A 27,261-nucleotide genomic window follows, 5' to 3' on the forward strand; every position below is an offset into this window, starting at 1 on the left:
GTGGATAATTGGTTTTACTATTCTATCTAAGTGGAAAGAATTCTTATTTTCTGAAATGCTATGAAATCTTGGTAAGAACTCGCAAATAATGCACTTATGACTGTAAGATAACCATGAATCTCTAGTCTAATGCATGACCCGGGCTTTTTACTTATACAATGAAATAATTCATTGAGTCCCTCTTAATTCTGAATCTTCAGAAATGTTTTGAAAAATTTAGTTTCTGAAAAACATGTCTGTTCTTACATTTTTCTTTGCAATCAATTTGGTAATTTGATACTTAAAAATGATAAAAACTAAAGATTTTATAGTTACTTTTAAATTTACTTTAAAACTTTAAAAGCTATACATATTAATGTGGTAACATGTATTGTTTCAGTACATATATACATTTAAGTAATGTTTAAATTGGGTTAAGCTTATCAATTTTCTCACATACTCATCAGTACTTTTGGGTGAAAACTGTGCAAAAATTCATTCTTCTAGTGGAGTTATATAATATTTGTGAAATTACTTATTCCTAGCACATTATGCATTAGTTAAAGAATTAGAATTTTGTAAAATCCTAGAGTATTATTTGTGTGTGTGTGTGTGTGTGTATTCACGAATGTGTGTAGCTAAGGAATTAGACTTCTCAGGATTAGTTTAAAAGAGCTTTCAAGATTATTTATTCCATTTCTAATTTCCAATCTTCCACCATACACATAGTGATTTTGAATGAGTTTCACTGCTATTGGCTTAAGAATGAATCGGAAGAACATACAAACTGTTAGAAAGATTCTCAGTGTTGGTACACTTGACATGAGTACCATATCAATAATTAGTTGGTAATGCCTTTTACATTTTATTTTTGCATTCTGTGACACCAGCCCTTTTGCTTACACCAGCCCTTAATACTTAACATAGCCAAGTATTGTGGGAGGCTGAGACAGGAGAACCACAAGTTCAGGGCCAGCCTCATCAACTTAGTGAGGTCCTCTGAAACTTAGCAAGACCCTGTTTCAAAATAAAAATTAAAATGAAGGTACAACCCAGAGGTACAATGCCCCCTGGGCTCAATTATCAGTACCACAAAAACAAACAAACAAAAAACTTAACATACAGAAAAGACTATGTGCCAAAGAATGTTCTAAGCATTTTATTTTATTTATTTTATTTTTTTTTATTTTTGGTGGTACTGGGGTTCCTGGAAGCCCTTCTACCTCCGGGCTACACTCCCAGACCTATTTTTACATTTTTATTTGGAAACAGGGTCTCCTAAGGCAACGCGCGCGGCTGGCTTCGAACCTGCGCGATCCTCCTGTCTCTGCCTCCCAAGCGCGGGGATTACAAGCGTGCGCTACCATGCCCAGCTGTTCTAAGCATTTTAGATATGCTACATTACTTTACACTATAAGCAAATCTAATTAGGTAGGGATTAATATTGTTCTGAGTCTTTTATAGATACCCAAAATGGATTCATGGCCTCCTCAAGGCCCCAAAACATTTCAGATTCCCTTCGCAAATATTCTCCTGTCTCTCCCCACATTTCAAGGAGCTTCATGGCCCAGGTACTGACAATGTCTACATTTCTCAGTATTTATGAAAATAAAGCTAATTTAATTTTTATCCACTAGAACAGGAATCACTGTAGCTACCACCTACCTTCATTTTTTAAAAATTTCTGAGTGGTGGGGCCTAGAAGGCATCTTCAGTGATAATACTACATACGAAATGCAGCCTTTCCTAAAAAATACTGAGAACTGTCTGGTGTCTCACACCCATAATCCCAGCCAATCAAGAGGTAGAGGCAGGATAATCATAAGGTTGAGGCCAACCTGGGCAACTTAGTGAGGCCTTGTCTAAAAAATAAATAAAATAAGACAAATAAAGTAAAATAAGAAAACAAAATGGCTAAGGATGAAGCTAGTGGTAGAACACCTGCTTAGTAGGTGCTAGGTCTTAGGTTCAATACTAGTACAGGGGAAAAAAATATTGGGAAGTCTGGAATAGGCAAACACTCATTTTAAATGCTCAGAAAACTTCAAAATTAAATAAAACTGTGAAAATTAAACAAAGAAGCTGGTAAAGCAAACATACTTCCCCCACTCCCAAGAATCATACTCTGGCAGAACTATTGAGCTGTATGGGGCTATCGAGGGTGTTTATCTTAATAACTTCATTTTACAGATACTGCTCTCTAGCACTATGATGTTGAACAAAGTGCCTGAGGACACGCAGTTAGGCCCTGTCCACAGGGATGGGACTAAATTCTGGCTTGCTCTGTGAAGACTGAGTGCCCTGCCACATCATGCTGCTTCCAAATCCATCCAGCATTGATACTAAAGAGAGAATTAAAAAATTTAATTTGCAGTATTATAAAATAGGCTTAGGCTCCTAAGACATCACCTTTTAAGTGTTATGTGGTGCAGAGTTCAGCAAGGGCAGTCAGTGGTACAGCTGTTCATGGTTTGAGCAACTGGGACCTTCAGACATCAAAGGAGGGTCTACATTCAAGAGTAAAGAAAACTTAGGTCCAGAATAAAAAGTCTCAGCTATTAGCACAGGTGGGAGGAAGGCCACATGGAAAAGGAGCAAGCCAGAGATAGAGTTGAAACGAGGACACAGTGAGAAATCAGCCATCTGTCCACCCACAATGATGCACATAAAGTAACCGCAGGACATTACTGCCTTCCAAATGAACATGTTCAAACAGAATTCCTGAGATCAGCGTTGTCCTGAGCAGTGTATGTAGGGGCATTTATAGAATTTATTAAACCTAAGAATCTGTTGAACTCAAATGGCACACCATGATAAAAACCTGCATCTCCCAGATATATATAGGATAATTACTCCTTAGGATAAATATATAACTTTGAGAAAGTAAAAGAAGTCTTAATTGCTTCCAAATGTACACATAATGCCTCGAAAAGTAACAACATTATCTTCCCATAGAAATATGATCCATATTTCACTTCCCTCTAATTTTGGGCTGATAGTTAAAATAAAGAGAAAAGGATGAAAGGGTATTAAAATAATCTCAAATCTCAGCTCTTTCTGTGTAGTTGCTGTACTTGCCCACTTTGTTTAAGTATGCCTTCTCAGACACGTTTTCCTCAGTTTCATGGACACCATGAGTACAATAAAGTGGGATAATGGCCCTGAAATAAGTGTTACAACAGAATAGTTTGCATAACTGTATCTAAAGAACTCAAAGTGCTTTAGTAATGTTAACGCATTAATCACACCCGGCTGTGACAGAGGATGAACAGATTCACCAAAGTAGGGCAAGAAGAACATAATCAGCAAAGTCGCACTGTGATTCTGAAAGCCCAGTGTGAAGCTAGAGAACATACTTCCAGAAATAAAAAACAAGAATTAGTCAAAAAAGAATCTTGCTAGTTTATTTACCACTGTCCTGGTCAATTTGAGTGGCTTCAACAAATTACCGCAGACTGGTTGGCTTATAAACAATGGAAATTTATTTCTCACAGGAGACTGGAAGTTGGAGATCAGGATGCCAGTGTGGCCCAGTTCTTGTGAATATCCTTTCCAGGTTGCCAATTACACATATAGTAGAAAGAGAGCCAGCTACCTCTTTTGGCTTTATTTTATATGGACACTAATCCCATTCATGAATATTCCACCTTCATGACTGATTTAATTATCTTTCAAAGGCCTCATCTCCAAATATCATTATGCTGGGATTAGAGTATCTACATATACACTTGGGGAAAACATCAACATTCGGTCCATACCAAGCATTACATAGGGTATTACCAAAAACCTAAGGCTAATTATTTGGTTCATACTTTTGATATCAATAACTTGTAGAAATATCAAAGAGATGTAGACATTTTTATGTCTAAAAATGAAAGAAATATATAAATAGACATCACTCACTAAATTTGATGTCTTACTTAGTGGTGTGAAATATTATTCCATTAAAGATGGCTCCAAAATTAGAATGCCAAAAATATGCATTTAATAAAAAAAAATGTGTCAGACACTGTGCTAAGGGGTAAGGATGCAAAACAAACCATAAAATGACCGTCTATAAATTTCCAGTGTTATAGATAATCTATAGTCTTCTGATTTACATCATTTTTCCTAACAATCTCCCATATATTAATTTCTATTTAGCCACGCTTTCAATAGTTACATCCCAGATTTATTATCACTAATAGTTTAATCAACTTCAAAGCTTCTATTCAGGTCACCACTTCTTGTATTTCCAGCTCACTTTCCTGCTTTGCCTCCAATGATTTTTCTACTCCTTAATGGTCTCTAGTTCATGGACTACACTTCCTGCTCACTGAGCACTACTTTCCCACATGAAAAAATAGTGCTCAGTTAGCATTTATATCATCTTATAAGTACATTACGCTCCATATAGATTCACCATTTCTGTTTTCTGCACATCACCCTGAATTCTTATTTGATACCTCTCTTAGCCTCTCTCTACTCTAGCAGTATTGACATCACTGTTTTCCTGGAATCTACCACCTCTATTTTCATTTCAGGCACATTTCTCTTGTTCCTCAGATCATTTTATAACTATCTGCCCCTTTTCTGTCTAAATGTCCTTTCATTAGCTTGCCTGATTATTGTTTATCATGATACCCATTATTATATGAAATCACCACATATGTTAATTTTTAAATTTATCCTATATCTCCCCAAGAGTATTCATGAACACTAGTGATTTGTCTTATTTAGAACCTTATAATAAACATTTCCAATTCTCCCTTGAACATAGAAGATTTTCACCATTTATTTGCCAAAGGAAGAAATGAAAGAAAGAAGGAAGGATTAGAATATGTTTGCTTCATTTCTGAGGTAAACTTAACTTCTAGGAATTGCTATGGTTTCAATGCATTTCCTACAGTTCATGTGTTGGAAACATAATCTCCAATGCAAGTGTTGAGAGGTCAGACCAATTAAGAGGTGATATATTAATATCTTTGTCATGGGGGAGAGGTAGTTGTTATAAGACCAGGCTTGTGATGCTGAGTTTGGCTTTTGGCCCAATTCTCATTCATTCTCTCTCTCTCATTCTCTCTCTCTCTCTCTCTCTCTCTCTCTCTCTCTCTCTCTCTCTCTCTCTCTCCCCCCCCCCCTACTTTTAAGTATGGAATAACAGAGCAAGAAGGCCTTTTCCAGATGTAAACATATCAATGTTAGACTTTTCAGCTTCTAGAACTATAAGAAATAAATTTTGTTCTTTATAAATTACCCATTCTGTAGTATGCTGTTATAGCAACCCAAAACATACTAAGATGGTGATACTTGGGTTTAATATAAAATAATGACTGTGTGAAGATTAGAAAGTTTCTAATAATCTTAAAATTAGAGGGAAAATAATATCTACCTATACAATTCTGGATAAAATTCCCTTGAAAGTTTTCTTCGTTATATTATTATAAAATAGAATTATTTTGTGCAATGTGATAGACAGTAAACACATGTAGTTCTAATGTTTAATGAATTAATTATTTGAAATAACTAAATATCCAGTTCCTCAGTTACACTCACCAAATTTTAAATGTTCAAAATCTGCATATGTTAAGTAGTGCTGACTATAGTATATCTCTATTCCCACAAAAAGTTATACTGGATAGCTTTGCTGTAGATATTGTTTGATCCCTAATAGAGTAAGATTACCTCAAAATTAGAATATAATTCATCCAAACTCTGAATTTCTCAGAAATCAATAATGCCTTGAGTTTTGTTCAGTTTAGTTTGTAATTTGTAATCATTTCACTGATTTCCTATCTTAAGGTAAAAACAGAGATTAACGTAATAATACTGAATTGAATGTGATGCTTGACTACTTTTTCAAATTTTAGGGCTGGAAAGGAAGAAGCAAAGATAAAGATGAAAAATTGGGACCAAGGAAAATGTATCCATCCATCTGAGCATATTTAACACCTATTTGTACTCTTATAAATCCATAGTGATTGCCATTGATAGTTCAACATTTTTCTTTGAGCTGTATTTTCATTTTATTTTATTTTATTTTATTTTATTTTATTTTGTGTGGTACCAGGGATGGAACCCAGGGACATTTTATTTCCGAGCTACACCCCCATTCCTATGTTTTATTCTTTATTTTGAAACAGGATCTCACTGAGTTGCAAAGGGGCTCACTAAGTAGTAGCTTAGGCTGTCTTTAAAATATGATCCTCCTGTTTCAGCCTTGAGCAGTATTTTTAAGGGTGGGGAAAATCATAGTGTTTAAACTCAGAACACTCATAATTTAATAGGTAGGATTAACATATAAAATAAAAATACAATTCTACAATAGGCCGATTGCTATGAAAGCACAAAGAAAAGAATCACTTGCCTTCCTGGGGGAAGATGAAAAAGATAACATTTGAGTGGCATCTTTAAAAAGATGAGGAACACTTGATAGACTAAACAGAGCAGAGAGAGATTTTTGTCTTAAACAGAAGTAACTAATATCTACAAAGGCAATCTTGGTTTGTCTTGGGGATTGGTTTAAAGTTTCTGAAAGGGAAAGATCTGAACTGAGATTAGCAAAATAGCTTGGGCCAGATCACAGTTGGGAGATTTCATCTAAAGTTTTGGACACTATTCATCAGCTAGAGGAGAGGGCAAAGTATCAAATTCAAATGCAACTCTGGAAACAAAATGACTTGCTATGGTATAGAAGAAATAAACTCAATGAACATGATTCTGGAACCTCCCTTTCTGAGAATCTTGGGATAAAAGAATGGAATGGGAATCTAGAAACTTCAAGATAAGGAAAGCCTCATTTATTCCCTCAAATCACCAATGCAGATTGACTTTAAAGAGAAACCTTAAAAAACAAAAATCATCATTCCAAGATGTGCATTCCTCTAAGACTGTGCTCCCTAGTTTTTCCTCTAATTATGCTTAATTAAAAGCCCTGCTCCCTTTCATTTCTAGAGCTATGCATATTACCAGAAATTCTTTTAATAGTATACAAAATTTGTAATTACAGAAGATAGCACTTGAATAAAACAAGCAAAATCTGAATGCCAAAGAATATTTATAATAAAAATTTAGCAATGTATGTTTAAAAAAATGAAGAATTTTTTTATAACATTCAAGACAATGTTAGCTGGGCATGATGGTGAATAACTAATCCCAGTACATGGAAGGCTGAGACAGATGAATCTCAGGTTCAAGATCAGCCCCAGCAATTTAGGGAGACTCTTAGCAATTTAGAGAGACTTTGTTTCAAAACAAAATATAATAAATAAAAAGATCTGGAGCAAAGCTCAAACACAGACCACCCCAGGGTTCAATCCCCAGTACCAAAGGAGGGGGAATAATGTTATATTCTAATGTGAATCACAACTTTCTCAATTTATTTAAGCTTGCAATAGAGCTCTGCACTTTCCCCTAGTTATTAATGAATATTGCAATTTAGAACTTGGTAGAGACAGGTTTTTAAATGTATAAAAATAAGAATCACAATCAAGTTTATAACATATATTTACCTTATGTATTAAAAATAGCCTTACTTTTTAATTATAAAAACTCCAAATATGGCTTATTCTGCACAACCCTATGAATAAAGAAGGAACTATCATTATAATATGGACTTTTTGTGGTACTGGGAATAGAAGGTAGAGGCATTTACCTTTGAGCTACAACCCCAGCCCTATTTTTTTATTCTTTAATTTGAAACAGGGTATCACTGAGTTGCAAAAAGCCTCACTAAGTAGCTGAGACTGTCCTCAAACTGTGATATTTCTGTCTAAGCCTCCCAAATGCTGGAACTACAAGTGTGCACCACAATGCTTGGCTTATAATGTGGACTTTAAAGTTTCTTCTTTTCACCATTTTATTAAAGAAAAGCATTATGACTTCAAAATTTCATCAGGTCTTGATATTCATAAGTTCATAAGTACATCACACATTTGGACTTGAACTTTTACTATTCATCAACTCATTTATAAAATATAAAGCTTTATGAAGACTTTATAAAAACACAAGAATGAACAAATGTTAGCAAAGATGTGGAAAAGTGGGAACTTGAATATATTTTGGGGGGATTACAAATTAGTGAAGACACTTTGGAAAACAGTATGGAGAATTCTCAGAAGAATGGGGTCAAACCCACCATATGATCCAGGACTACCACTTCTGGGTAACTACCCAAAAGAATGGAAACTAAGCTACCAAACTAATGCATGTGTTCCTATGTTCATAACCACACAAGTCACAGTTGCCAAACTATGAGACCAGCCAAGATGTCCATCAACAAATGAATGGATTACAAAACTATGGGATATGTACACAATGGAATTTTACTCAGCCATAAAGAACAAAATTACATCATTTGCAGGGAAATGGATGGAAATGGAGAATATTATGTTAAGTGAGATTACTCAGTTACAAAAATAAAAAAGTTGGATGCTCTTTCTAAAATGAGGAAAGTAGAGAGAAAAAGAGTCACAGGAGGAGCTCTAGACCAAGAAAGAGAAACTTTAGATGAGAAAATAAGGCAACCTATCCAAGGGGGACAGGCAGGGTAAGAGGAAAATTCCCTAATGTACATGATGTACATTCACAAACATCAAAGTCAATCACTAAGCCAAATATGAGAAAGATGGAAGGGAAGGGAATAAGGTGGGAATTGGGGAAGGACTAAATGAGTGATGTATGCATGTGTGCCTCTAACTTCTTGTACTTCATTAAGATGTACAACTTCAATGCACCAATTTAAAAAAAAAAAAAACAGACATAGAGCTGAAAGAAGGCAAGGATATTGATATAGTCATCCATTTTACCTGATGATTCATCAAATATTTTCCCCATTCTTGCACATTTGATATTTATAAGTAAGCCAAGACCTTCAAAAAGACTTGACACTCGTATCTTGTCAGCACTGTAATGATTATTTTACTTAGCCTGATAATAAAATATAAGGAAGCAAATAATAAGTTAGGAAATAAAAACAAAATATCTGTAAGAAAATCTTTCACTCTTTTCTATCACTACCACATCCTTACAAATTGGGAAAATTGAGCTTGTCAAATGGCAAAATCACTATCAACAGATTCTTTATACCTCCTTGAAAGCCAATATCAACTTTTAAAAATACACACTGTAGCAGAGATGGAATAGTCTGAAAACTATAGACTGGCAGATGCTTCAGTCCTCTTACAGTTGATGAATAGTAACCATGACAGGGATTGCCTGTGGTTTTTCAAATCTGTTAGTGTAAATTTATATGTGTCAGATGATCTGTATCCAGTCAAATGCCTTTAGGCATAAAAATCCTAGATATGGATATTACCTATATGAAGTATTTACTAGCCCACTCTGAGTTAGAAAAATGGTGGACATCATTAAATAACATTTAGTAACATTCATCTGAAATATTTCCCTTATAACATTGTTTCATTTAACCATGCCATAAGAACTTTTAGGACAAGCATTTTGAATGAAAATCAATTAGAACACTTTGGCTTGGAAAGCCAATCATGGTTAAAAGGTAAGAAAATAGTGGTAATTAAAAATAATGAAAAACATGATATTTGAAAAGCATCAGCTTTTCTTTGAAATCATGAAGTACTGGTACAAAAATATATTATTTGAATCTTTAATGATGTATATTAATGGTTTTACTTATTCAAGGGATAATATATTAGCGATTTGGCTACTTTAATGGGAGGGTGGTGTAGAAAAAGAGGAAATTACAAAGGGGCTTAGAAAATGCATACATGAAAGGGCTATGGATAACTTTGGAAGAGAAGCTAAGATCTTGAAATGTTTGAACTCTACATCCTATAGGATAATCATGCCTGTCTTGATGTAGAGGAAACATGGAAAGAATACAGAAGGATCTGAAATTCAAGTTAATAGCTAAGTTTGAAACATGGCTTTATTTCTTTTTGGCTACATGTTCTTTGCCAGCTTGTTTAACTTCTCTGAGCCTCATTTTTCTCCTATATGAATTGGGATTATAAACTAATAAAATTTACATCATAGGAGGAATCAAGAAAAAGTCCAGCAACTCCTTCCACTATGGCTCTTTTAGTACCCAAACTCACTGCCTCAGCATCTCTCTCATGTAAGCCATGAATACAAATCTTATTTGATCCCTGCTTCCATTCACCATCACTCACTAGGAAGACTGAGATTCCCAGGTAATCCTGAGTTCCTGGCCTCTGAACTCAATATGGCCATAGAAGGCAGGAGGAAATCCTTATCTTTCTCCCTTGATTGAACTTTCTTGAAACACTTTACTTAACAATGTGGGTTAATATTTCCAGCAATTTCTAGGTCTCTTTATTAAATTATTGTTTATAAAATATAAGTACCCACCCAAATAGAAATTTCACAGCTGTGAAGATCTTGGTCTCTCTTTGTTTACCGTTATGTCCTAATGGCCTATAATTGTATATAATACACACCAGGCGCTTATTCTATGATAACTTGCTTGCACTCCCTCTTCTAGAATATTATTTAGGAGTTTCGTTGGTGGGAATGCTGAATGAGATGATGTATGGGTCACCGTTCAAGAAAAGAAAAAAAAAAAAAGTAAAACAAACTCTCTGGGGTTAAAGGAAACTTGCACCAGAAAGATACTTCTGTATTATTATAGAAATAAATCAAGTCAGGCAAAGAGTACAAAGCTGAATTTGATCTTTCATTGAATATTAGTCTCTTTAGGTCACTATTTTTCTGTCCATTAGATTGAAGTTTAGTATTCTATGCACTGACTATTTTTATTTATTCAGACATTTCAGAAGATTAAAATGCTTTAAGAAATATTCCTCAGTCAATTCCTGACCCTTCTTTTAATGACACTTTATAGAGTTGTTCTCTGCAACTTAACACAAATTTAAAACTAGCAAAATAAAAAAGTTGACCCTAGCTGGGCATGGTGGCACACACTTGTAATCCCCACACTTGGGAGGCGGAGACAGGAGGATCGCGCAGGTTCAAAGCCAGCCTCACTGGCTTAATAGACCCTGTTTCCAAATAAAATATAAAATAGATCTGGGAGTGTATCCCAGAGGTAGAAGGGTTCCATACCCAGTACCACCAAAAAATAAATACAAAAATATAAAAAATTGACCCTATTAATTTTAAAGTGTCATGATAAACAAGTTGTGGGCTGTAAACACTAACGTTAAGTATACATACATTAATATTATTATTTTAGGCACTTATATTTTTGGTGTTTGAATCCAACAAATAGCAATTAAATATAGAAAAGCATTAGAAGCACTGCAGACGTATTTTTTCCATATACTACCTAAAGAAGGCTTGGCTTTTCATTAACCTAGTGTCCCAAACGAGCCACCTCATGTCACTATAATAAAAATTAAAATGAGGTTAAAAGCACTGAATTCAAAGAAAGCAGTAATTTTCAGAAAATCTTACTAGAGTGAGTGGAGTTAAATAAGTGAAAAGAGCAGAATCTATATTCTTCCCCTATTTTAAAAAAAATCCCTAAGCACATATAATATATTGAGAATACTTTAAGAAATTTCTTGTGTATCAATGGAATTAAACTGAATATTTTCACTAGAAAAAAAAATGAGAAAATCTCCCTAATATTTAAAATACTTTAGTAGAATATGGATCAAGGATGGAGTCTTAGTAGATATTTTAAAAATATTTTAATTGAAGAAAGTTAAACTATGACATCAAATTTGTTAAAGGCATTAAGAATAATACTTATAAATCTATAATTTTTAGCTATGTTCATATATCAGAGTAGAAGAAACATAAAATCAATAATCTGAGCTTTCATATTAGCAAAATAGAGAAAGAAGAGTATTGTTACTCCCAAATCAAGAGCATGAGGATTGGATAAAAATTGTATCAGGAATAAATAAAATTGAAAACAGAAACTGGTGGAGAAAATCAATGAGTCTAAAACCTAGTTCTTTGATTTTTCAAATTGCTTTAGTTAAATTAATTCCAGGGAAATATGAACAAAATTCACAATGAGAAAACTTTATGTCTATGGTATGAATAAACCAAATAAATAATTTGATGACTTTGTAAAAACTGAATCACAGATCTCCAATGGTTTTAGAATTCTACCATGTAGAATTCTATGAAGAATCCTACTACATATTTAAGGAAGCAATGATATTAATTGCTGTGATCCTAATCTCTGTGACCTATTCCAGGAAACAGAAGCAGAAGGAACACTCTCTAGTCCATTCTAATAAGTTAAATTAGACCAACATTAAAAATTAGAAAATAAAGTACAAAAAAAACCTCAGAGCAATATTTCTTAGAAAGACAGATATAAAAGTTGTGTTTAAAAATAATAGCAAATCAAGCAAGATATGGTGACATATGTCTGTAATCTCAGTACTTAAGAGGCTGAAACAGGAGGATACAGGGTTTGTGGTCATCATCAGCAAGTTAGTGGGGCCCTCGGTAACTTAGTAAAATCTTGTTTCAAAATAAAAATAAAATGATGTTGAAATATATGTATAGCTCAAAGGTACAATGCCCCTGGGTTCAATCCCCAGTACCACAAAATATAATAAAAATAGCAAATCAAATACAGCAATTTTTACTCATTTTAATAAATTAAAATTATTTCATGCCTGGATGTCTGGTTTATCATTCAAAATAAAACTCTATCAATGTGATCTCTAATGCTAACAAGTTAAATAAAGAAAAAGTTGTCATAAAATAGTCACAGAACAAACAAAAACATTTAGTAGTATCCAATATCTATTTATGATTTTAAATGAAATCTCAGAAAAATTGAAATGAGTAACTTTTTCAGTATTATTAAGCATATCTATAAAAGCTTCTTCAACCAGCATCATATTTAAATGATGAGAAAAAAATAGATGCTTTTCCTCCAAATAAGATTCAAGTTAAGAATGTTTTCTCTTGTTACTCTGATTTAACATAGTGCTAGAAGTCTTTGCCAATAAAATGAGACAGCAAATTAAAATGTACATAAATTAGAATTGAAGAAATAAAACTGTCTCTATATGAACATGAAGTTTCCCAGGTAGAAAATCCCAAAGAATTGCCAAAGAATTCCTATAACTAATAAGAAAGTAAATCAAGGTTATTGGATAAAAGGCTAATATATACAACTCAAAATTAGGAATTTGAAATCAAGAAAAATATTTAAATAATACTATAGACTATGTTTCCAATTGCATGTAGTTTAAGAAAAGAAAAATGTAGACAGATCAGTAGTTGCTATGGGTCTGGAAAAGGGGAAAATTGAATATGTGATGCAGACAGGATATTTTTTAGATTGAGGAACATATTCTCTATGGTATTACAGTATTGATACAAATCAATTAAGCATCTGTCAAAATCTGCTAAACTTTGCAGCACAAAGAGAAAACCGTATGATATGCAAATCAAGAAATAATTTAAGAAGTTAAAGGATCTCAGGATAAAACACAAGACTGTAACAAAATGATATAAAAGCTTTATAACCATGTGAAACAATCTCACTGAAGAGGGCTGCAGATTAAGTTCCTGACCTAAGCACCTTTGAAAATACAGCTAGTTGGTAAGATTTAAGACAAAATAATTGTATATAAGGCTTGTACTCTAGTTGATAAAGTAATTTCCCACAGATCTACAGATTAACCATTATGAAACAGCTCTATGTGTAAACTAAAACTGAACAATGAAATATAGAGATGATAGAGGGTGGGCACCCGGTATCCCTGAGGAGTTACAGATAAGCAAAGGCTTGAGGGAGGTCTATCAGGCTTCTTCATTATATAGTTATATCTTTTACTCTCTCATTCAGACTTTGTTCTTTGCAAGATGCTAACTATAAATGGGTAGAATTGAGACAAAACCTCAGCATGTAAAAAGTAAACAAAAATCAGATGATTCAAAATAACTTTCAAATTATATATTGCAGGTAGTAATACTGATATAAATCTATAGTGCCTTTTATTCTTAAAAACTTTATTTTAGTTAATTTTTACATTTACAAAATTATCCCATCCATTATGCCTCATTATACTTGGTAGTAATGCTTTTAGTTAGGTAGTAGAAATATGCACCTTTGAAAGGGCAGAGTATTATGTAAATTATGTGAAATAATGCTGAATAGGAAATTTATCTCCTAATTGATTTACCTACTCAGATTTACATAATTATAAAAGCATGGATACTCATTGTCATCATTTGGGTTATAATCCAGTAAAAATTTTTAATGTTGTTGAGATTGTTTCATCTTTGGTTATTAGAATCTTTTTTATTTAGTTCTTGTGGTACTTTGAAATAGTTTTATTATTTTGAATATGTGTGAGACCTAGCTATTCTTCGAATGATGGATAATGTTTCAATTGTTTGACCTTCTTTAAATAGTCTTTCTCCATTTCTTTCTTTCTTTCTTTCTTTCTTTCTTTCTTTCTTTCTTTCTTTCTTTCTTTCTTTCTCTTTCTTTTGGTGGTACTGGGGTTTCTGGAAACTCTTCTACCTCCGGGCTATACTCCCAGACCTATTTTATATTTTTATTTGGAAACAGGGTCTCTTAAACCAGTAAGGCTGGCTTCCAACCAGCACCATCCTCCTGTCTCCACCTCCCACGTGCGGGGATTACAAGCCTGCATCACCACACCCAACTTATATTTTATTTTGAAACAGGATTTCATTAGGTTCCTGAGAGTCTTGCTACATTGCTGGGGCTGTTCTTAAACCTGAACTCTTTGCCTCAGCCTCCTAAGTACAGGGATTATAAGTGTTGTTACTATCTCTGGCTACGGACTAATTTTTTAAAGTTGTATTTTTCTTTCTAAGAGGTGAGCAAAAGCTGATATCCAAAGTCAGCGGAGAGATTCCAAAAATAACCGCCATAATAACAAAATTATAAAGCTCCCTCATTTATGCACAGAGATGCTACAATCTGTTAAAAGAAGTAACACATCGGGAAAAATCCAGTTTTTATCTCAGACATGGTCTTATGGTTCAACATGACATTCACTAATGTGATTGACTTTACCAATATCTAAGGAGGCAAAGACATCAGTCTTTATATAAAACCTCAGTCATCTTACAAAATAGAACTGTAAAGTACTTAAAAGCTTCTTTGAGTTCCCCAAATGTATGCTTATTACACAAATCCATTCTTAATGCATCATGACACTTTAGAACTATTTTTTCAGTTTTGTAAAATATATTACCTTCCTCCCCACAAATTGCTGCAGTAGAGTTTCTCCCCCACCGACCGACCTACTCTTAGACCTGGTTTGCACTATTCTACTCTTATTCCATACCCTGTTGTATTTCAATTACTTCCTTGTTTCTTTTTTTCTTCATTCAAACAATAGTGATTTTCTTGCTAAAGATGACCCTATTAGATTCTTAGCTTTTTCTAATCTTCATTTTCCTTACCATAATTTACACAACAGTCTAAGGGGCTGATGAGGCAACATTGAATCATTCTGAGAAGAAAAAAAGAGTAGGAAGAACTGGGAGGCTAGAAACTTTCAAATTGTCCTTAATGGGTGAACAGAAAGTCAAAAAGGTTAATTAATCTGAGTTAATATGCTTTACTCGTCCATAATAGATTAATTAATAATAACCTTTTGTTATTTTGATCAACTCTTCTGGATCATCTAATAAAATAAAAAGTCCTTTCTAATGCATATATTAACTGTGAATGAAGAAAACATTTACATATAGCATATTATTAAAAACATTAAAATGTTTAGCAAAAAGAATTAATCTATGAATAACTGGAAAAATTGTCTTTTAGAGAAAAACATGGAATCATTATGAATGCTTAGCACTATATTCCCTACTATACTTTGGATGAATTAATACTAAAAAAGCATAATGAAAGTGTATACCATTATAAAATATAGAAGATTTTAATAATAAAGTAGTATTAATAGTAATGTGGTAGACTAAACAAAATAGAGGAAAGAATTCCATAATTTTACATTTATAAAACTTGCCTGAACACAAAATCTTTGATTCTTTAAGAAAAGAATGGACAGATTAAAATGAACAATAATGAGTATCAGGATAATGAGAGATTCTGTGATCTAACTCCAAGAAACAACAATCTTGGAGAAGATAGTTACAACATATATAAGAAATATATTATGCACATTTCCAAATGTTGGATTTTAAAGGAAAATGCAAAAAGAATAGGAAAAAAAGCATGAATGATTGATACATCTATAAAGAAAAGCATCAAACTTAATAGGAATAACATAAATATAAATGAAACAATAGGAGAATGTCATTTTTGTTTGTTAAAAAGATAAATCTAAAAATAAATTGGCAAAACAATTATGCAGTCTTATTAAAAAGCAGTTTGGTGCTATTTATCTCAGTTTTAAAATATTCCTGGGTTTTGACCCAGTAATTGATCCTAGCCATTTTTTGCACATGCTTACAAACACAAATATTAATCTTAGTATAGAACAGATTCAAATTTTTAGACTTTAGAGTAATGCAAGTTGCCATTCATCTAGAGACTACAATTCTCACCAGTCCTTAGAACTGGAGGTGATTCCTAACTAAATTCTGTCCAGTCACATATGAATAGCAGTGATGTGGGCACGTGACTAAAGAGAAGCTGCAGCTTTCTCCTTTCTTTTATTCTCTCTTCACCATCCTGTGGGACATATCAAAATGTCTCTACCATCTTGTACTCCATTAAGATGTATGACTAACAATGAACCAATTAAAAAAATTAGTAGGAAGAAATAAGTTCCTCTCATGTAGAATAGAAGGATAAGAAAAAACAAACAAGCAAACAAACAAAAAAACAAACAAACAAAAACAGGCCAATAAAATAAAAAGAATCTGGGTCCCTGAAAACTCTTGTGGAAAAAGACATTCAACTCCTTGGAGACTTTTGTGTTTGAGAAAAAATATATATACCTTAATTTAGTTCCAGTAACTATTATTTGATTCCAATTAAGGAAATTGAAATAATATCCCAACAAATGCCATAATAAAATCACACGCATTGAATCTGTGCCCACTAAATATGAAAACATTATAGATATACTTAGCAGCATTCAAAGACAAATTCATATTCATCGCCAACCAGTCTTCTGACATCTCCAAAATTCTGAAAATATCATACATATCAGGAAACTTCAATTAGTTGTGTTTTATATTTTACTAACCTCCAAAATAAGAGCCATCCGTTAGCTTCATTTCTTTACTGGATTTCGTGATGACACCGGCAACACCATGTTGAATGAAATACATCTTTTTACCTACAGCTCCTTCTCGTATGATATAATCTCCGGGCTGAAAAACCTCAAATCTCAACTTGCTCAGCATGGCAGTCACAAAATTAGGATCTGCATTAGCAAACAGAGGCATCGTCGCCACCAGCTTTCGACAGTTGAAGTTGACAATCTCCTAAAGGTGGCAAGAACAAATAAATATTAGGAGGTATTACTCATATCTGGAAGGAAAACAGGGGTTTAAAATACATACAGAAAACACTGCAATTGATACTTAGAACAAAAATACATACATTTTAATAATCCACACATCTCAACAAAGTCAGAGCTTTTTGGTCAAAATTTTGTTTTCCTAGCTCCAAGAGTAGTATAGGAATGAATTCAATATTTAATAAATGTGAATTAAACATATAAAAGTACCAGTGTTAATGTCTCATTTCTTTATTATTGTTCCTATGTTTCTCACATTCTCTATTATTCTCACATTCTACAGTGAGGAATTTTAGTCTTCTTTTTATCTTTTGCTTAGGAAGAAAGAAAACCTACTGTCGATAGCATTACTGTATCTACACACCATTTTGCTGAGCATTCTAACTTGTACCTACTAGTAGGAATTCTAAAACTATGGCCCAGGTGCTGGACAAAAGAATTTTGGGGGGGGAGATGGTACTGGAAGCCCTTCTACCTCCGGGCTACACTCCCAGACCTATTTTATATTTTTATTTGAAAACAGGGTCTCATGATCCTCCTGCATGATCCTCCTGTCCCCGCCTCCCAAGTGTGGGGATTAAAGTGTGCACCACCACGCCCGGCTTCTTTTTCTTTTTTAAAAAGTTATTCACATTAGAGTGAAAACCAGGAAGAGGGTAGAAAAAGATTATCTAAAGTAATCTAATCTTAAATTATAAATTCAGTCGGTATCTGGGCCAGATCAGAGAATTACTCCTTCAAAGCCTCTTGGGTTTCCATTGGAAATCTTGGACTGAAAATAGGTCATGCTTCCATTTTCTGAATTGTTTGATTTTTAGGGTGAGTCCAATTCTAAATTTGGAGACCTTTTATCCTTTCCATTCTTTTCCTGCTTAGACATATTGTTTTGGAGCTAAAAGAGGTATATAGGAATAATTAATTTCAGTCTCCCAAGTCAGATATGTGACATGGACTAGACAATGATCATTTAAGTTTTAACATACCCCATCTCTTAGAAATTTTTTTCACATAAAACCTCAAGGGTTGAGCTGAATTTGTTATCTTGCTTTAGAGACATTGAAAGTAAAGCTGCCTCTGCTAAGAGTTGGAAGAGTGGAAACTGAAATGAATGAGTTTGACAGAGTCTGAGCACTAAAACCATTGCCGTGGGGAAATACATTATACAAAACAATAATGTAGTGTATACTTAAAAAAGCTAGAAGAAAGTTTTTTTATGTTTCGTCATAAAGAAATGATAAGCACATTTGTTTGCCTTGTTTTGAACATTATAAAATGTAAACATGTATCAAAATATCACATGGAACCCCATAAATGTGTAAAATTTATATGTTCTTACATACCACTTTAAAGTAAATTTAAATAAAACGAATTTCAGCTGAGATGAAAACAACAACATATTAGTTCCACCTTTGAAAAAAATGGTGTTTCATTCTTGTGAGTTCGGTAGAGAAAAGGTGTCTCAGAGTAGAGCTTCATGGAAGATGATACAAAAAACTTAATAATCAGTAATAACAATCAGGAACTAAAAGCAGTGGATATAAAGGAAAGAAATTAGATGTGGTGCTTGGTGCAGCATTATCTAAGCCTAAGCAATATATAATTGACTCCACAATTGGCTGTTTCAATGACAATTTTTGATCAATTTTAGCTGGGGCTAAAGAGTTGGGGCCTAAAGTGAGTAGCAGTAACAGTGTTTAGCACATAGCAACTGCTTAGTAAACATGCATGCATGTTAAGGAAGAAGAAAAGGAAGAAGGAAGAAGGAAGGAAGGAAAAAGAAAGGAGGGAGGGAGGGGGAAGACAAAGGGAGGAAGGAAGAAGGATAGTAAGCTTCAACTAGAGAAATACGTGTTCACAAAGTTTCCTTTTATTTTTGGTGGAAGACAATTACATTGAAACTCTCAGAATGCTTTATTAAGAAAGTGATTTGAAAACCAAGTTTCATGTAATAAAAAAATGTGCTTTTTGGCTGGGGGTGGTGGCACACACTTGTAATCCCCGCACTTGGGAGGCGGAGACAGGAGAATAACGCAGGTTTGAAGCCAGCCGCTCTGGCTTAAGAGAACCCTGCTTCCAAATAAAAAATATGAAAAATAGGTCTGGGAGTGTATCCCGGAGTTAGAAGGGCTTCCAGGAACCCCAGTACCACACACACACAAAAATAAAAATAAAAAATGTGCTTTTTGTATTTAAAATACCTATATAAAAATACACAGGAAAATTAAAGATGAAATGGAACTAAAAGCTGCAGCGATAATGTCATTAAAATCATAGGATATTTACAAATTACAGATTTCACATTTATAATGATGGAGTGATACTGTGTAGGAAGCTGAAAGTAAGCCAGATTGTAGAAAAAAAGAGGTTTTAAATAGATATAATAAAATTGAGAATATTTTTATTTATGTTATTTGATTTAAGCTATACAGTTTTTATTGCACTATTCTTTCACATTTTATAAAATAATTGCAAATATGCTTATAAATCATTAAACTGGCCTTTAAATAAATAAATTTATATGTTACCATACCAATGTAGATATATCACTTGGAGCTGCTTTGATTGTAACACTGCTGGGTTAATTTAATGTTATTGTTATTGCTTGAAGAAATCCATTTTTCCCTCTCTCTGTGAAACTTATACTTCTACATAAATGTACTAGAAACTGTAAATTCTAACATATAATAGGCAAAGATGTATTGAGATGAAACTGCTTAGTTTCTAAAAGCCTTCAGTTTCCCATAAAATTTCTTATTTTCAGTATTAGTTTAAGAGAAATAAATTCTGTGAGTCCAAGTCTAGAAGTCAAATAAAGCTTTTAAATGTTCTTCTAGATCAATCACACTTCTTTATGGCCTATTTTCTTAAAGAATACATTATTAAATTATTAATATCTCTTCATAAGTAAAATAAAACTTTTCAAGTTCCTCCTGCATCAATCACATTTTCTTACAGCATGCTGACTTAAATAAAACAGTTATTAATATCTCTAATCTCCATCCAAATTCTTTATAGCAGTTAAAATTAGTTTTTTTAATCAAAATATATGGCCTGAGTTTTGAGTATTGTTTATCTGCATTAAATTGAGAAAAGCTCACTTGCTGAATTAAGCAAAGACATGGTCCTGACTTAACAATAAAAACATTCCAAACTTATTAAACTGTTTATACTTTTAAAAAAAAGGTATCCAGGCATGTTGGAACACACCTATAATCCCAATCCTTCGGAGGCTGAGACAGGAGAATCACAGGTTGGAGAGCAGTCTCAACAATATATTGAGTCTTTCAGCAACCTAGCAAGACCCTGTTTCAAAACAAAAATAAAATCAGGCTGGAGATGTACCTTGGAGATAGAACACCCTTGTGTTGAAGGTCCAGGACCAAACAAATAAATAAATATGTAAATGATTAAAATATAGACAGAAAATTGATGAAAAGGGTATAAAAAAGCCATGGGGATGAGTGTATTTCAGAGACACAGGGGCTGACTGAAAGAACTACTGATCAAGGCTGGAAATACTTTGGGCAACAAAACAAATAAAAGTAATATTGAATGAAACCCAAGTATAAAACAAAATTAAGAGCTCATATAATACAAACAAATGACCGAATAACCCGGGCGTGATGGCGCACGCTTGTAATCCCCATGCTTGGTAGGCGGAGACAAGGAGGATCGGGCAGGTTTGAAGCCAGCCGTGCTGGCTTAAGAGACCCTGTTTCTAAATAAAAATAAAAATAAAAAAATATGTCTGGGAGTGTAGTCCAGAAATAGAAGGGTTTCCAGGAACTCCAGTATCACCAAAAAAAAAAAAAGATTGAATACATTAAAAATGTGGAGGATAGATAAGACTCGTGTTCAAATTCTAAATGATTCATATGGAGACTTTCCCCTTAAGCACATGGGGGATAATTAAGTGTGAGGTAAACATAGTGATTTCCTTCAAAGATCATAATAGGGAAGAGGTGGGGGAAGACAAAGTTGTCCTGTGAAGAAACATGACAAGCACCATTTCCAACCAGATGGTCAGTGTCACGTCAAGAGTGTGAGTGATGTTGATAGTGCGCATCACATAGGATGTAACAAGAAAGCCTTTTTATTTCTGTAGCATTTTCCTCAGCATCCACAATCCCTGCAAACCATGACAAAAATATCAGCAAACTCAAATAGAAGGCCATTCAACACATTCTACTCGAAGGCCAGCACTCTGCAAGTCTGTCAAAGTAATCATAAACAAGAAATCCTACGGAAACTGTCATAGTCAAAAAGAGAGTAAGGAGTCTTGTGGACTAGATATAATATAGTTTTTTTGGTGTGATCCTGAAAGAGAATTTAACTAAAAACTAAAGACAACTGGGTAATGTTTAGACTCAAGTTAATAATAATAATGCATCAATATTGGTTTACTCATTTGGTGTAACCACAACAATAACTGTAGCACAAGTATCATACCCATATAAGATAAAGATATTAAAAAGAGAAAAATCGAGTGTGAGTTATATGGGAACTCTCTACTATTTATGTGCTTTTCTGCAAATATGAATCTATTCTAAAATAAAAAAGTATGTTGGAGGAAACAATTCAAATAATGCTAGGTACATATATAAAGTTATCATTCCTAGTGATATGGGCAGGGAGGGGCAGGCAGTGGGGAGGGTCTTTAGGACAGCGTCCCAGGTTCTGTGTGCATGTATGTTCCTGTTACTCTGAGCCTCATTACAATATATAATCTTGGTGCACCAATAAAACTATAGAAAACAATAATCATTAATCTTATGGCAAAATGTGGCCTTTTTCATAGTATTAAAACACATTTTCTTCAAATTAACTCATTTAAATCTAAGGCAAAAAGATCTTTTGGTAAATATTTGAAAATAGTTATAATAAAACATGTTGATCAATCTCAAGGCCATTCATGTGTCTTTTTCAATTGCCCTGGAGTTCTTAACCTTAGCAATAAGATCACAAAATTACGTAACTGTCTTATAGTTTTCACACTCAGGTATATGTCTTTATTAAGTGTATATTTACAAACACAAAAGCTCATAATTATCTCAAAGTTTGAAACATTTCACTCAATTGAGAATCCAAAAATTAGGGAGAAACAAAAGTGTTTCCTTAAAGAAATATGACATGCGCATGCCTGTATTCCCAGTATTTGCGAGGCTGAGACAGGAGGATCACAGTTTCAAAGCCAGCCTCAGCAATTTAGTCTGGCTCTCAGTGACTTAATAAGACCCTATTTCCGAATAAAAATAAAATAGGGCTGAGGGTGTAGCTCAGAAATAGAATGCCTCTACATTTAATCCCCAGTACAATTAATCAATCAATAGTAAAAATAAAAACTACATTGATACTATGTAAGTTATGTAAGAGGAATGCAATACAAGTTATATAATATGCAACGTTATGTCATAATGTAAGTTATATAATAAAGACAGTTATATAATGACAGACATGGCTTTGAACCTATCATCCTTCTGTTTCAGTCTCCCAAGTACTGGGACTACAGGCATGCACCACCACATTAGGTGAATTTTTAATTTAATTAATTTTAAATTGCCAATTAGCATTAGAATGGATTTTAAATGTTACTGTTTAAAATCCACTGATTCAATTTCTTCTTACTTGAAAAATCAAGTCACATTAAAAAAATTAATTAGAACATTTGTTTAAAAGATTAATAATTTGAGGAAGTTATATTGCTAAAACAAGTCATAATAAATCAGAAGGTCAGGTGTCAAATGTTTTCTCTCATAACTAACAATAGAAAATAATATTTTCTCTCATATCTAAATGTTTCACTCCCATCTAACAATGGTAAGATGTAGGAGAAAAAGAAAAGAATATCCTGCAAGTAGAAGGGAGACTATTAAAGGATCAGGCAAAAGGATGTGCGAGGTCAAACAGAGGCATCGTGGTCAAATTATCTTATATGCATCTCATGTACAGATATGCCACAGTGAAATTTATTATTCTGTACAACTATTATGCACAATAAAATAAGTAAAATAAGTCACAAAAATATTTACTCACAAGAAAATATCCATGCAGAAATAAGATGAATTTAAAGTAATACAACACCTTAAGTTCTTGAGAGTAGACATGTTGCTTGACTGATGATAATTATAACAAGTACATGACTGTAGTGGACAGTTTGCATATAAAGGAACCATCTGATATAGATGCACCAACTATAAAGAGCCAAGAATGTGCTTTCTGTAATAGTTTTTGCATATGGTATCTCATACTAAAATGCAGGAGACCTGTAGCTCCATTTATTCTTTTGAAGAAAAACTCAGACAGAGCAGTAATTGCACAGGAAGAGCAGACTGGTCGCCTTGGCACCTGGAGAGTATTTTCTCCCTCAGAGCTTGCCAACTGAGATCTCAAATTCAAAGCTGGAAATGAAACACTGGAGAGCCATGTAAACAAGCTCAGATGCTTTGTGAAGCGATGCACAATATTTCTTCTAATATTTCAAGTTAGAAAGGAATGTTTGTTATCAAGGAGATTCTAAGATAGAACCCAAGGTGTAAATGTATTTATATTCATTGAGAAGGTTTTTTTTTAAAAGATTACGTGAGATGAAAACTTAATGTCAGATTTTTCTGGAATCTTGCTCAACCAAACCAAACAATTAAATCAAATTACTCTAAAACATTAACAAACACAAACACACATAACACTCATGTCAATTTTTTTTCTTACACAGTATCTTAGGATGCTTTACATTACTTAAAAAGCAGTAACCCTACTAGAGTAACACTAAGACTTTAAATCAATTTTATCTATTGAAAATGACAAAATATAACAATCAAACAACAAAGAACCTAAGCTTTCTCTTATCTTAACATGATGTTAATTTTTTTAATTTTTAAAATTTTTTATTGGTGCATTATAGTCATACATCTTAATGGAGTACAAGATGGTAGAGGCATACATGCACACATCACTCAATTGCTAAACTATGGAACCAGCCAAGATGTCCATCAACAGATGAATGGATTATAAAACTGTGGGATATGTACACAATGGAATTTTACTCAGCCATAAAGAACACAGTTACGTTATTTACAGATAAATGGATGGAATTGGAAAACATTATGCTAAATGAGATTAGTCAGTCACAAAAATAAGAAATGGATGCTCTCCCTAATATGCAGAAGCTAGGAAGAAAATGGGTCAGAGGAGGAACGCTAGATGAAGAAGAAACTATAGATGAGCTAAGGTTTTTTTTTTTTTTTTTTTTTTAGATAGGAAAATCTTTCCTAAATCTTAAAGCTCGTTCTCATTATTTTGCTAAAGTACCACAAAATTATTCATGTTCTCTGGTAACAATTTATTAAAATGTTTTTAATTAAGTAGAATATATATTTTTAAGATATAGCAAAGATATAGTTAAGTATACACTGTGTGTGTGTAGGGGGGCAGGGTAATAGAACTGAACCAAGAAATGTTCTACCACTGAGATACATCCCCATCCCTTTTTTTTTTTTTTTTTTTTTTTTTGGTGGTACTGGGGTTCCTGGAAGCCCTTCTACCTCCGGGCTACACTCCCATACCTATTTTTACATTTTATTTGGAAACAGGGTCTCCTAAGCCAGCGCGCGTGGCTGGCTTCGAACCTGCGCGATCCTCCTGTCTCTGCCTCCCAAGTGTGGGGATTACAAGCGTGCGCCACCATGCCTGGCTTTTTTTTTAAAAACAGGGTCTAATTAACTTGCCTAAGCTGGGCTTGACCTTGTAATCCTCCTGTGTCGGCCTCCAAAGTACTTGAGATTATAGGCATATACCACTATTCTCAGCTAAGTGCACACATTGTAATTGCATACAAACCTTAAGTGAATTTGTACAAGTATGTGCAAGTATATACGCCTCCAGATCCAGATCCAGAGCATTCTTACAAGGCTTCCTCTGCTCCTTAGTTAACTCCAAAGGCTCCAGCTGTTCTGACTTCTATCACCGTGGAGCAGTTTTGCATGTTCTTTAAATTCACACTAATAAAACCATCTCCTATGCTATATTTTTAGTTTTACTTCTTTTGCTCACCATTAGGTCAGTGTGATTTATACATGTGTGGTAATAATGGAAGTTCATTCTTTTTCTCTTTAATTTCAGGCTGAATTCATTTATTGACTATCAGAGAACTCATTTACCCATCGTACTTCTCATAGCATTTAGGTTATTTATAGTTTCAGGATAACAAAATAAAGCAGTTATTAACATTCTTGGAGCGCCTTATGAATGGGTTTCCCTTGAGTATATGCTCTATTGCAATATGTATTTAATAGACCAAGCATATACTTAACTTTAGTAGATACTGTCAAAGTTTTTCTAAATGATTTGTTATTTTTCTCTCACTCCAGTAATTAATGATGTTTCAGTTGGGAAATATCCTTGGCAATATTTGTTTTGATCACTCCTTTAAATTTTAAGCATTTTCACAAATGGTTAAATATGTATTGATGAATATGTATTGGTAAATATGTACTGATGGGTTATCATTTTGCTTTATTCATTGCTTGTGGTTTTAATCTGTACTTTCCCATGCAGAATGCTATGATGCACATTTTCTTAGCTTTTTGTTCAGATGAATATCCTGTTTTGCGAAGGTCCCAGTCAAGAGTTTCCCCTTGGTTTTCTGTGTCTATTGTTGATTTACGTAGTTAGGGGCTATGCATGACAAATATCTTCTCATCTCTTGCTTGCCATTCCATAGTGAAACTGTTTTGTTGGTTACTTGTTTCCTAGTTTAACTTTATAACAATTTTATAAATTAGATATTATATATTTAGATTGCTTTAGAATGCTTTCAGAATGTTTTCAAAATCAAAATCTCTATTTTGGGAGCATATATACTCTAAGACCCTAGAAATGTTCAAGTAAAATTTTATTTTGTTATTGTACTATATATTACTATAAATTTAAGTTAATAACCTACATATCACTATGTAAAAGTTATATTTTATAAAACATCTAAGTCTGCTGTATTATACAAATTATTATCATTCTAAAAAGTATATTTCTACAATGTTTTAAGCACGGAAGCTCTAAATATAATTACCATCATTACACAAATGAATCATAGAGTAATCTTAACAAAATGGATCTGCTGTCGCATTGCTAAATCCCTACACTCCAACACATCCCATATATTTAGACTGCACAGAGCATATAAGAACTTCATTCTAACAACTCAAGACAGTCAAATGCATCCAGACCTGGAGACGTTTAAATCGACATACAAAACAAATACACACAATTGGAAATTTTACTCAGCCATAGAAAAGCATAACATTTTATCTGTGGGAAAGTGGATAGAACCACAGAATATTAATACGGAGATTAGCAAGTCACAAGAAGTGAAAGGTCATATATTTTCTCTCATGTTTGGAAGCTAGAGGGAAACTGGGAAATAAATGAGAAAAGAGATAAATGAGGAGAGAACCCGGTTGTGGAAGATTCAGGGACAGAGGAGGGGAGGGGGTAAGGGAGACCTGATGAAGGACACAGTTCAAACAATCCTCTGTACATTTGCCGAAATGCCCACTCAATATTAATAACATTTCAACATCATGAATGAAAGGGGGAGTGGGGTGACATCTGTGCATGCATGTTTCAATCACATTAACCCTCAATGTGATATATAGCTACAATGCACCAGCAAACAGGATGTTAAAAGACTAAATAAAAAAAAACTATAGTCCAGACATAGGCACGAGAAGTGCTTCATCATGAGGTCATCCCGTCCAAGAGTGCCGCTGCTGCTCCTCTGGTTTCTTTTCCAGTTCAGTAACCTGAACGAGTTGTAATCAAAAGAGCGATGGAAACATTTAGGGGCTAGCAGCAGGGATGATTCAAGAATGCATGTAATAAAAAGAGGAAACATTTTTGA

The 27,261-nt window shown here is 33.6% G+C and overlaps 1 protein-coding gene across 1 annotated transcript in view; it reads right to left on the reverse strand.

Annotated features, from left to right (window-relative positions):
- Positions 1–27,261, reverse strand: part of HCN1 (hyperpolarization activated cyclic nucleotide gated potassium channel 1) — a gene marked incomplete at both ends in the record, with an annotated part of 374,584 nt that overhangs the window by 38,545 nt on the left and 308,778 nt on the right. Inside the window, one exon of the mRNA XM_080711364.1 lies at positions 17,091–17,331. Within this exon, the coding sequence (XP_080567490.1) occupies positions 17,091–17,331 (241 nt within the window). The remainder of the gene's footprint in view (positions 1–17,090; positions 17,332–27,261) is intronic.

Source organism: Muscardinus avellanarius, assembly GCF_963383645.1.
Source record: "Muscardinus avellanarius genome assembly, chromosome: 1".
Classification (NCBI taxonomy): domain Eukaryota; kingdom Metazoa; phylum Chordata; class Mammalia; order Rodentia; family Gliridae; genus Muscardinus; species Muscardinus avellanarius.